General features: G+C 41.6%; 2 protein-coding genes across 2 annotated transcripts; both read left to right on the forward strand.

The window, feature by feature from the left end:
• vma22 (vacuolar ATPase assembly factor VMA22) lies at positions 1 to 5,013 on the forward strand. The gene is made up of 5 exons (XM_080733172.1): positions 1 to 227; positions 761 to 864; positions 954 to 1,066; positions 1,154 to 1,339; positions 4,609 to 5,013. Exons 1-5 carry the CDS (start codon positions 114 to 116, stop codon positions 4,728 to 4,730), a joined length of 639 nt encoding a protein of 212 aa, XP_080589298.1. The 5' UTR covers positions 1 to 113; the 3' UTR covers positions 4,731 to 5,013.
• Positions 5,014 to 6,418: 1,405 nt separating this feature from the next.
• LOC308291288 (zinc finger BED domain-containing protein 4) lies at positions 6,419 to 12,624 on the forward strand (the record flags this gene model as incomplete). The annotated part of the gene is made up of 5 exons (XM_080733272.1): positions 6,419 to 6,568; positions 7,823 to 8,062; positions 8,749 to 9,008; positions 9,482 to 10,079; positions 11,532 to 12,624. The coding sequence occupies 5 exons, from the start codon at positions 6,419 to 6,421 to the stop codon at positions 12,372 to 12,374; spliced, it is 2,091 nt and encodes a 696-aa protein (XP_080589398.1). The 3' UTR covers positions 12,375 to 12,624.

Consider the following 12,624-nt stretch of genomic DNA (forward strand, 5'->3'; position numbering starts at 1 on the left):
AACAAACACAGCGAATAGATTACCTACTTCTATATAATAATAGATACAGACTACTGTGTCGCATGTAATATGTAATATAAAGGCCGACATTGTTGCAAAAAAATCAAGTCGAGATGGGTCTGTCACCGGAAGAATCTCTACTGATGGACGAAAAGTTGCTTCGTTTCATGGATCAGCTGGAATTACTGGAAGAAAAACGAGCCGCGCTCAACTCTCTCATTGAACAGGTCTTGGACACTGTTAATAATTTTTACCTTGTTGTCCTAGTGTGTGATCCGTTATGTGAAATCTGTTGTCTTGCGTTCGACCAAGAACAGCGCTATACGTTTTGATGAATTGATTCATTGTGTCATGTACAGTGGGGTGTTGCATTCCTTGGATCAAGACTGATGTATTTGATCGATTTTTACATTTTCACATCTGATATGAAAGTAAAATTCAGGCTCGATAAAATGCACCTGATTGATTGATTGATTTAATACTTTATTAGCAGTCCGCATAGTAAAATTCATGACAGTACAATTTGGATACAATAAGGTCTAAATAGTAGGATTTAAACCCAAGAAAGCACCTTGGCTTGTTTACATTGGGTTCATTCATTGATAAATCTATGATGGTATGATTGGGAATATTATGTATATGATATTTATATTTATATGACACTATCATTGAGAATCTAGATAGTCTTGATCCAAGGCTAGTACAGTGGAAGACAAAGGGTCAACTGAACTCAATGTTGCTATTTTAACAATGCACACAGGGATGGTTTTCCATGTCCAAGGCCCGATATTCCATGGGCAACAAACAGGTGTCTGCACTTCAGTACGCAAGTGAGATAGAGCCACTGGCCTGTGTGCATACTAGGTGAGGATTCGCATAAGCTTTCATGGAATTTAGCTGCTTGCCAGTTAGTAGAAAGCTTTCAAATTCTGACATTGTCTCTTGTGCTGCAGGACACTTGACACTGGCGGAGTAGAATTCTGCACGGAAAGAATTACTCAAAAGTCTGCCAGTGAGCCTGGAAAAGATGTGTCATCTGTAGAGAATATTGGCCCTACAGAAGAAGGCGAGTTTTGGTGATGGAAAGTTATTTAGAGTTGTATTAAACAAATGTATTTGTTTTTTAAATTAATTGCATTTTTTGATTTCCTAGGTGTGAGGAGAAGAATAACATCTAAAAAAGAAGTTGAAAAAGAAAAAGATGACCATAAAGCATCCACTGAGGAGTCCTCAATGGCAGTTGTCAAAGGAGAACACACTCCTCAGCAAGATCCACTAAAATGGTTCGGGATTCTAGTTCCACAATCTCTTAAACAAGCACAGTCGTCATTTAAACAAGGTGAGGATTAATACTTTATTTCTTAAAATGTATTGTATCATTTCTACACTGTGGCTCTGAAGAGGGCCTATGTGTGTATTCATTTTACTCTTTACTTCTATAAGTCAAAGGAGGTTGAATAGGGCTGAAACCTTTCCCAAATTACTGATGTCATAGACCGCACTGGTCACATGACATCCGAGATCCCTAAGGATAAGGATCCTCCTATAGTCCTGGTTCTCCTCATAGTAAATACTAGTAAATACTAGTAAGACGCCGCAGGGCGACAAGCAGGGAGAGGTGATGTGGACATCAGGGATCTCCATATGGGCATAAAAGGGATTTGTTCCCCTGGCATCACAGGGATCTCCATATCTCCATATATGGGCATAAAAGGGATTTGTTCCCCCTGGCATCACAGGGATCTGTCTAACAGGGCATCATTAATATTGATGACATCAGGGAACTCCATATATGGGCATGAAAGGGATTCTGTGACATCACAGTGAAGCCAGAGCGTGATGTCAGAGCGGCAAACCCATTCTGGTAGAGTGGTTCCCCTGACATGACAGTGACATCAGAGCATGATGTCAGAGCGGCAAACCCATAGACCGCAAAAATGTGTACACGTCTACACGGACGCAGACAAGCTGTGACGTTTCTCATAGTAAACTGCGACTGGGCGCAATTCTTCTTCTTCCAACTCCCATCTAATTTGTTGATATACTGTAGATGGTAGTTAATTATCTGGTGTAATCAATGTTATTTCCTTTTTTATTCCGCCCTTGTTCCACCCAATTGTTTTATATGACGGCATAGGACTGCAGTGCAATTAATACCATTTCAGAGACTGATCTAGAATCACCGTTTGCTATATTATTGTGTTGTTGGCAATGTACTCTTTATTGCAAATAAAGAGTAAAAATCAAAAATGGATACTACACAAAATGCCATTTTGTTATCCAGGTCCAGCAGTGAAGGTTTAGTGTTTGACAATGACATACTGTGGCGATGTAACTAAGGCTATGTTTTGACTGACCTCATCAACACATGGAGACTGATTTGAACAACATTCCTGGGTGATTTGAAATGTGATTCAAATCTGTTCTCTCATTAGCAACACTGTCGTACAACAGAGTATAAATTAAGCATTGCTCACACCTACAGTATGTGTCATTATTACCAGTAACCAATGCAGATGTCTGATTACACAAATCCGATCTGAACACTTGCTAATTATTAGTTTAGTTTCAGGCTTTTAATGACTCATTTGTATCAAGAGTGTAGTCTACTGTAGTCTAGGAATAACATGGCTGGATGTTTACTGATGATACCAGTTGACAAAAATGAAAACAAAAGTACAAAACAAAAATGAAACAAAATCAAATTATACAAATTGTATAATAATAATAATAAAAAGGTTTTGCAATGACCTGGACCTGTCTAGACATTGAGAAATCATATGATGGTCAAACATTAGAAGAACTGCTTTTTACAACTATGAAAAGTAGTAAACTAAATAATTCAGATGGACCACAAATTATACACTTCATAGCTGAACACCGGCACAGAAATCCTATTAAATACCAAACTCCCGGTTTTGACTCCCATCAAATCCATAAACAATTTTGCTCCCTTGAACATAGACAGGAATTGTCAAGACATGGTTTAACTTATGTACATAATTTATTATAACAATATTTAAATCATTTGAACAGATAAAAAGTGAATTTGATCTCCAAAAATCTAATTCCCTAAAATCACCTTCTCCAATAGTAGAATATTAAGAAATGACAATCAGGTAGTCTGACAAAGATGGTGATAATACATATATTACATATTAATATCAATGGACACACAACTCAGTATACTGTATATCAAGAGAAAGTGGGAGTCAGAATTTCAGAATGAAATTTTGGTAGACATTTGGGAGTCATTATGTACCAAAGCACACTTATTTACCTGCTCCAATACTTGAGGGAATTCAAGGTGAAGCTTGTGTCTCGATATTTCAGAATGCACATTCACTAACAAATTTGAAATGCAAATGTCAATTGTAATCTGCAGAAATGTTCAAACTGTGATTCAAATTTGCTCTCTGTTTCTCAAACAAAATGTGAATGTAACTACATTGTGTTTTCATTTTATACATCAAACCACCTGTCAACCACTGAAGGCAGGACCATAGTGGTACTGTAGTTACGTTGGCCTAGATTAGACAAAGAGGTCAGTTGAAAACACAAACAGGCTTTACATTTGCACTTAGATTTGGTAAGAGACACATGAGAACATTTTTAAATTCCATGAAAATGAACTATTTTAATTTCCATAATGGGGCATGGAGATTGTAAGGGAAATTGCATTTGATCTTTTTTTTTTTAAATAAGCCTTAAATGTTGCATACATGACTATTAATACTGCTACTGTTACATAATTGCCAGACCCAGGGGGTCGGCCTACATAAGGCTTTGTCGGTCTGTCGGTCGGTCCCTCTTTTCCTCAGTGTCCCTCTTTTCCTCAGTGTGCCTGTGTTTGCCTCTGACTGCTCATCTGCCCCTCCCTTCCCTTGCTCGGCTGATTGCCTTGAGTGCCGTCACCTGTACGGGACCAGCTGAGTTGAGTTGGCTGACGAGCTGCTGAGACTATAAATTCCTGTGTGTTCATGTGTTAGTTCAGTGCTGCAAAACATTTGCCCCACAGCCATACTAGTGAAAACAGCCCATCTACAAGCTCACAAACATTTCCAGCTGCTCAGCCTATAAAATCCTGTGTGTTCATGTGTTAGTTCAGTGCCATACTAGTCAAAACAGCCGATCTACAAGCTCACTACGCTTTGTTGCTGAGACTATAAAATCCTGTGTGTTCATGTGTTAGTTCAGTGCCATACTAGTGAAAACAGCCGATCTACAAGCTCACTACGCTTTGTTGCTGAGACTATAAAATCCTGTGTGTTCATGTGTTAGTTCAGTGCCATACTAGTTTTCATTGCGGGTCTGGCACAACCAGGTGACCTGGTCTAGTTTTTCATGAAAATACCTAATTGTATGGATGAATGTAGCCTAGGTACCAGCCTGCAACGCTACGTTCGGTGTATTGGTTTTGTCACGAAACCAATCTGTACGTAGCGTAGTGTAGGAGGCTGGTACCCAGGCTAGGGTGAAGGTGTGATATAGCATTGATGCATTGACTGTAAACCTGATCAAGATCAAGTTGTAGGATACAGTTCTTCTAACATAAAACTAAATGATATTCTCCACCCTTTCAAATCTCTCTTTTGTGTCGTTTCACAGTGATAGAGCTGTCTGCCGAAATAGCTAATCTGCAAAGTGCCGTCTTAAACACCAGAAAGGAGCTGAAGCTATGTGCCGTGGACAAAACCGTCACAATTCTGGCAGACGAGGTTGAAAACTAAATGACACAGCTGAGCCCAGAGGAAACCTATTTTCACAGGGGAAGGAAGGGAGTCCTAGTGGACTGTGTGATGCTCAGGACTCCTTGACTTTGTACATTCTATCACAAAGCTGGAAGAAGATCACTATGACCTGTGAAGCAAAAACCCAGAATGGTTGTGTTTTAGGCTATCCTGTACCGTTAGTCTGTCTTTTCACGTGTTTTGTGATTGTGATAGTTGTGACTGATGCCACTGCTGATGGCACTGCTGTTGATTCTTTATAAATTAAATCATTGTTAAGCATATTGAGGATACCATATTTATAGTTAAAAAAGTAAATAAAATCAGATTTCTTTGTTTCAATGTGGCTCCTTTATCGTATCTGTGCAAGTAATGCATGCGTGCTGTAAATGGCATTAATTAATGTGGTATGGCAGTGCAGTCTGGGGGTCTTCAGGGGTCCCCAGCAAGGTAACCGGTATTTTTTTTCGATTGGACTAACTTGAATTAGTAATAACTGTTATTAAACTGTTGTTTATTCTTTCTGGGGGACAAAGTAAAGGCCTGTCTATACTTCGACCAAAATGTTCGGTGAGTTGTGTTTTGTGACGTGCAAATTTCCAAAATCTCATTCGGTCTAATGCTTTTCAGAAGTCGCGAGGGACATAATTTTATGGTCGAAAAGGACCTTTTGACCGAAATCTTTTCGGTCGGATAGCCCTTAAGAGTGGGCACCTAAAACTTTGTGGCACCTCAGAGTTTTTCCAAAGTGTAAAAATGGTCTTAACTAAGTAGCCTAGGCCTAATGCATGATTTGAACATGCAAGGTGCATCATTATCAGACCTAAATTAACCTTTCAACTTCAGAAAAGGGGCACATGGTGGCTCAGGTTATTTTCAAGTGGGGCCAATAGGCCTATGGCCCAATTACCCCAATAGCAATCTCCCTTGCTATGGAAATTAATACTTTTGGTGTAAGTACATTTTGATACCAGTGGCAGTACTGTTGTTGAATTCCGGAATTTTACTTGTAACGGAGTATCTCTACATTGCAGTATTGATACTTTTACCTAAGTAGAAAATGTGAGTACTTTTTCCACCACTGATATCAAATGGCTTATTGTGACGGAGCGCCGGGGGAGCGGCGACACCACCCTCCCTCCCTCCCTCAAATCACCTCGCAAGCCACTGTGAGGGGAACAGCCGAGCCGAACGTTCCCGGGAATTGTCGAACCCGTAGGAAACGAAACTCCGGGTTTATTGTGTGCACTTCCTGGTCCAATTATAACGGGACATTCTATATGCCTATAGTACTGAAACAGCAGCACTCTAGTCTGCAGCCGTGCGTCCGGAGGCATGACGGATGAGAGCGCTGGAACAACGGATGCAGCGGCACGCTATTATATTTATGTTTCCAAACATCCGCAGCAGCAGCTAGTGGTGTCACGTTGTGGCCGATTCCAGACGTCGTTGTCCACGCGACACAAACTCTCCTTCGGAATTAAATTTCCTTTTGTGTGCCAGGCGAGCGACGCCGACGAGCAGCGGCATTGGTAATATGCGATCGTTATTATTACGATGAAGAAAAACAACGTCAGCCCGTGCTCATGATCAGAGAGGCGAGGTGAGATTCATATCTCTGGCGGCTCAGATTGATTGCCCCGGCTATAAGTTGATTTCACTTCTGAGCAGCAAGATTGAGAGCTCCAATGGCGTCTATTTCGAAGGTGTCTATTCTGGATTACTTTAATATTGTCTTTGAGGGAGAAAATGGCAAGATCGAGTCCAACTGTAAAGCGTGTGGCACCAGGATCCAGGCAAAGCGAAGTGTTACATCCAACTTCGTCACGCATCTCAAGGTAGGGGGGAAAAACCCTGTCAGATCCATTCTGAATTTGTCTCTTTCCCGGATAGATTGGATATCATCATTCATCTAATGGACTTATCCTGGCCTAGGCCCATTTCAGTGTCTGCATGTTGTGTCTGCATTAGTAAATAGCCTATATAGTAAAATAACATCATTCAATGACCTAGAATTTACATTTTGGGCACCTATAGCCTGCCTATCACACACACTTCCACAACTGTATACTAGTTTAGTCATCATCAAAATGACAGCAATGACAGTGATGTTTATTGCCTCAAAGACCATGTATTTTGTTTTGGGTAAGGCATAGACAGTATTGGGACAATTTCAATTACATGTAATTGAATTATGTCATTTAATTACATTTTGCTGTAATTTGAATTACATTCATATTTGTGTTGGCCTACCACATCAAGTAATTCAATTAATTTTTGGTTTAATTACAATAACATCAACATGAAATTGTCTTGATAGCCTTAGCCTATATTCATTTTGATTTTACCATTGCTGTGATCTTGTGCCACCAAAACCCCCTTTGGAAAAGGAAGAAGTGGACTGTCCCTTTTTATTCCATTCTGATTGCTTTGAGACAATTGGGGGCATTTTACTGTAATTTAGCAAATTACATTTCTCCAGGGTACAATGGGTGTGTATGTGATTGGGGATTGGTCCATTGGACCAAACTGCTGCCATGGCAAATTACATGTGATTCTACAAAATTACGTTTTCAAAGTAATCGACCCAACACTGGGCGTAGAGATGTATGTGGATTGTAGAAACTAATAACCAATGGTGGAAGTCACATTCAAAGTATCAATACTGCAATGTTGAAGTACTCTGTTACAAGTAAAAGTCTGGAATTCAAAATGTGCTTGAGTAAAAGTACGAAAGTATTGGCATCAACACGTACTTAAAGTACCAAAAGTAAAAGTACAAAATGTTTGAAAATAGCAAATCTTGTATAAGCTCACAAACAACCTAGGTATAACACATGGCTAAAGTGGTTAATGTGTGTTTTTAAATATTATAACTTATATCCGAAAAGTAACTAAAGTTTTCAAATAAATGTACAATATTTCGATCCGAGATGTAGTGGAGTAGAAGTAAAAGTATTGGAAATTGGAAATACTCAAGTAAAGTACAATACCTCAAAGTTGTACATGCACTTAGATACTTTTACAACACTGCTAATAATAACAGGTTGTATGTAAATAACATGTTCTCCTTCCATTCCCCCTATCCTCAGCGTAAGCACCAGGCCATGTATGACGAGTTTGTGAAGAGGAAGGACATGAAGCGGGAGGCTTACTCCTCTGGTTCACTGCACAACTTCACCACTGTCAATGGAGGAAGCACCCATCGCTACACCCATCCTACTATCATCACCACTACTGGTGGGGGAGGAATGGGGACAGGAGAGGCAGGAGGTGGAGGTGTTGGAGGAGGCGGAGGGGTGACCAAGTTCGACAGACATGACCCACGGCAGGTGTGTATTTATTTTACAGGCCACCTATCAGCGATTTTAGAACAGGCGTCTTCAATGTTTTCAGGACAAGGACCCCTTAGTTGAGAGAGATGAAGCAGGGACCCCCACAACCTTTTCATACATTTCATATCGTTTCATTGTTTGACAGCACAATCATCAGTGTATTTTGGATTCATGTAAATTGGTGTTTTCAGATATTTGACCACTTTAACCACTTGACCACTGTCAATACTTAATAAACTTGACCTTTAACTATGTACTTAGTCTGCTCTTTTTCCCCTCTACACCAAAGCTCTTTGCCGAAAATAGCCGATCTACAAGCTCGCAGCGCGAGGCGTTGTGAGCTTGTAGATTTGTTATCTTTTGCTAAAGTTCTCAGAATTTGAACACAAGGGTTCAAGTTAATATAAAAATGGAGAAAAAAAAGTTTCTATCACAAAAACATTTGGAGGACCCCCTGTAGTAACTCTGAGGACCCCCTGTAGTAACTCTGAGACCCCCTGTTGAAGACCCTTGTTTTAGAAGATATCTTGGCTATGCTTATGCTTATGTGGATTGTCGGGTCCTTATGCCCAGACATCTCCTGAAATAGTGAACTATTTAAGCAGACACCTTTAAAAAAAAGTTACATCGTTGTCATATAGTCAATAGTTCATGTTATTTTAACCGGTTGTTGTCACTATTAGGTTTTGATCTCCGAGGCAATAGCTAAGATGATTGTGCGTGACCTGCAGCCTGCGTCCGTGGTGGAGAACCAAGGTTTCAGAGAGCTGCTGCAACTCCTGGAGCCGCGCTACACCCCGGAGACCCGACGCTACCTCCAGACTCAGCTTCTCCCGGCCTATGCCTACCAGGCCCAGCTGGCCACTCGCCAAGCCCTGGCCACGGCGCATGCCCTCAGCCTCAGCTTGGACGTCTGGAGGGGCCCCTGTGGAAGTCATGCAGGGTAAGTAGCGAGAAGAAACCAGGGGCAACGACATCAGCAGGGCTGTCACGATTGAATTGTGTTTTTGGCACTGAGCTTTGGAACATATGAATAAAAACATAATTTTTCTGTTTGCCTTCTAGGCTTCCTAATAAAAAATTGCACAGGGCAGATATGGCTAATAACTTAAATATTCAAAAAAAGTACTGAAATATTTCATTTAAAATTGCAGAAATAGCTGATCTACAAGCTTACAACGCATTATGAAGTGCTATTTCTGGAAAATGTTTCAACATGGAAATTATTATGACTACATAATAGTCATAATAACTATGCTATAACTATGCAAAATAATTGCGATTATCTAAAATAATTGCTATTATTCAATAATTGTGACAGACCTAGTCATCAGCACACGGAGATCCAGACGTGTTGTTCGAACGTGTCGCTGATCTGTTAATTTTTTTTTTTTTTTTTTTCTTTTCTCTCCTTAGGTATCTGGGAGTCACCTGCCATTTTCTTACATCTGATTGGCTGATGCGCTCAGCCCTACTGGCATGCCTTCCCCTGGCGGCCGGAAGTTCGGGGAATCGTGCGCTCACAGACTTTGATGAGGTGTGTCACGCTCACGGCGTATCAGGGAGAGCGTTTCGGATCGTCGCCGACGTATTCCCAGGGACGACAACCCGCCGCCCATGTACTCTCCCTGGATTCCAAATTGACGACAATGGACGGGAGGAGGAGCAGGAAGAGGAAGAAGAGAGGGACATCGCTGACAACTTGGAGGCCAGGAATCAGACCGGTCGGAGTGAGAGAGTTGAAGATGGAGGGTGGGAGGACTTGTGGGAGCAGGGTCTGGGTGCGTGTCGCGTGGACTGTTTCTCTCGCTCCCTGGACCACTGCGTTAGAGAGGGGCTACACTCCTGCCCCCAGCTCTCCTCTCCCCTGGCCAAGGCCGCTTGCTTCTACAACTATATCACGGCAGCCGTCCCATCTGAGAAGCTCAGCCAGGTTTTTGATGGTCCAGATGGTGTGATTGGGGGACCAGGAAGCTGCCCTCCCATTATGAGAGACTGGGCTGCTCAACTTAAAGTATGTACTGTAACATTAGTTCTGCCCATACAGACATGCGGTATGTTTGCGAATAGAAGTGTAATTTTCTCACTTAGTTGCATATCTCTACAGTGTTGTTGGTGAAGCTACTCTTGAGTCTGAAAGCATAGCATACAAACTACCAATTTCTTGACTCTGTGAGAAATTACAGAAAGGTTGCTGAGAAACTACAGCAACCATATCTCAAAATGAAATATTGTTTATTTGATTGGAAACAAAGTGCAGTTTAAACACAAGCTTTATTGTCTTTGTTCATGATCTTTTATTAGGTTGGCATCTTAGCCTGGTTGAATGTGCGTGCCTTCTCTTTTGCATAAAAAGTTACTTAGAAAATGTAGTTATAACTACTGTGGAAGAATTCAACCAATTATTTCTGTTCGATCCCCAAAACGCTGTCTTTTTATGCTGTTTACAAAGTTGCCAAGATATAACCTTGAGACCTCTATTCTCACGCACAGGGTGGGCTGTGAAGAAAACAAGAATTATAGTACTTTTCCACTGTGGTCACTCACATGGGCATTGTTATGGCTCAAAAAGCTTCACCGGTTGGCATTAGGTTAAACCGGTGAAACAAACAAAGCCCCCAAACAAAGGTTTGCTACCAAATAACAATAATTTATTAGAACACAAATGAAACATACAATGCATGGAATGCACATAAACAAATAAAACTACAAAAACTGTGGGTGGACAACCCTATCGCATTCCTCATGTCTTCCTACCTTTGATGGGCAAAAAAAGCTTTTTTTTCCCTGTAAACTTCGCTCTTTTCCTGTGCCTAACACAAAAGTGCACAAATGGAAAATAAACTCAAAACACTGCCAGCCATAGAAGCTAGAAAATAAATTAATAAGTTAAACACCTAACCAATCCAACAACAAGTTTGTGCTGCGGAATAGATATCATCTTCTGGACAGAGGTGTTTATATAATGACTCAAAGGGCACCAACTTGGCCAGTAGCTGTTGGTATATTCACAACATTCACATTGATAGCGCCAACAGCCATCTGTTACTGAAACACCCACATAGAGTACATAACATGAACTGAACTAGAAAAGAATAAATCGTGTGATAAAGTGAAACCTTTAGCATTGTAGATGCAGAGTTTTCAATACATATTTTGTAAAGAAAAATAAAGATCATTTTAACATCTGCAATGCAATACATAACTTTAATACAATTAGAATAACATCATTTGTAGCCAAGATAGGTAGTTCCTGTTGTGAACTACACCCAGCACCCACCAAAATTACAAAAGAAATGTACTTCTGAAGGAGTGATTAATGCATGCTAATGTAAATTAAGAACCTTTGTATACAAAATACAAAGGTAGTTGAACTCGTAGAAGTTAAACTTATTCTCCCAAACACTGGATATGATTAAATAAAGGATGTTTATTCATTGGCATTTGTGTTTGATTTGCTGTGCAGGTGCTGCGGCGGCTGTTGGATTCGGTGGACTTCCTGGAGGAGGTAAGTGGTCGAGGTGAGCTGGCGCTGAGCGCTCAAGAGAGGGCCTTGCTGAGGGAACTAACGGACATCCTAGAGCCCTTCACTGAGGCCTGGGACATGGTGCATGGGGACAAGCAGGCAGAAAGACAGACTGACAGACTTGTGCCCATCAGTCTGGCTTTGCCCTGTGTCCTGGGCCTACGCAAGCACCTCTCTGAGACCTCGGCCCCCCACTGCCCTGCTCTGCTAGTGAGCTTAGCCCAGGCTGTGGAGCGTCGACTGGCCCCCATTCTAGAGGACCCCCTCTATGTCACTGCCACAACGTTGGATCCCCAGTTCAAACTTTCATGGAGCAGCAACCCTGAGTGGCATAGGCAGGTCCTACTAGAAGAGTTAACTAAACACTCCCCCAACTCCTGCCCCGTAGACCCCAATACAGAGCTCCATTCCCAGGCTCAAACCCCTCCATCCTCTGCTCCGTCTCCTGTTTCCTCCCTGTCCCGGCCCTGCAAGCTGTTCTCCTTCATCAAGCAGAGACCCACTGCACAGGCCAAGAGTCTTGATCAGGAGCTAACTGTTTATCTGCGTGAGGAGCCCACTGACGAGGAACCCTTGCATTACTGGAGGCGTAAGGCCATTGACTTTCCACTGCTTGCCCAGGTGGCCAAGAGGGCATTTACCATACCCGCCAGTGGCACTCTGGTAGAGGGCATTTTCAATTCTGCTGGGCTCTGTCTGAGGCCAGAGAGAGGCTGCGTCTTACCAAAGAACCTTGAGACCCTCATCTACCTGAAAGCCAACTACCGATTATTATGGACCTAAGGCCTTGCACTAGTTTTTCAGTTATGTAAAGTGGGTCACAGAGCCAATAACTTGTTACCTACAGCCACTAACGGGATACTAACCTCTGTTATTCTCCAAGAAACACTTATACATCAGTTAACACGACTGTAAGACTAACACAGAGTGAATGTAGGGTTTCTGTCTATTAGTAGGGCTGTGCACAGACTACTGTAGATGTGAAACGCTATGTTTGTTTATGTAGTTCACTGTTATGGACCTGATTTGGCTC

The sequence above is a fragment of the Nannobrachium achirus genome, assembly GCF_963921795.1.
Source record: "Nannobrachium achirus genome assembly, chromosome: 9".
NCBI lineage: Eukaryota > Metazoa > Chordata > Actinopteri > Myctophiformes > Myctophidae > Nannobrachium > Nannobrachium achirus.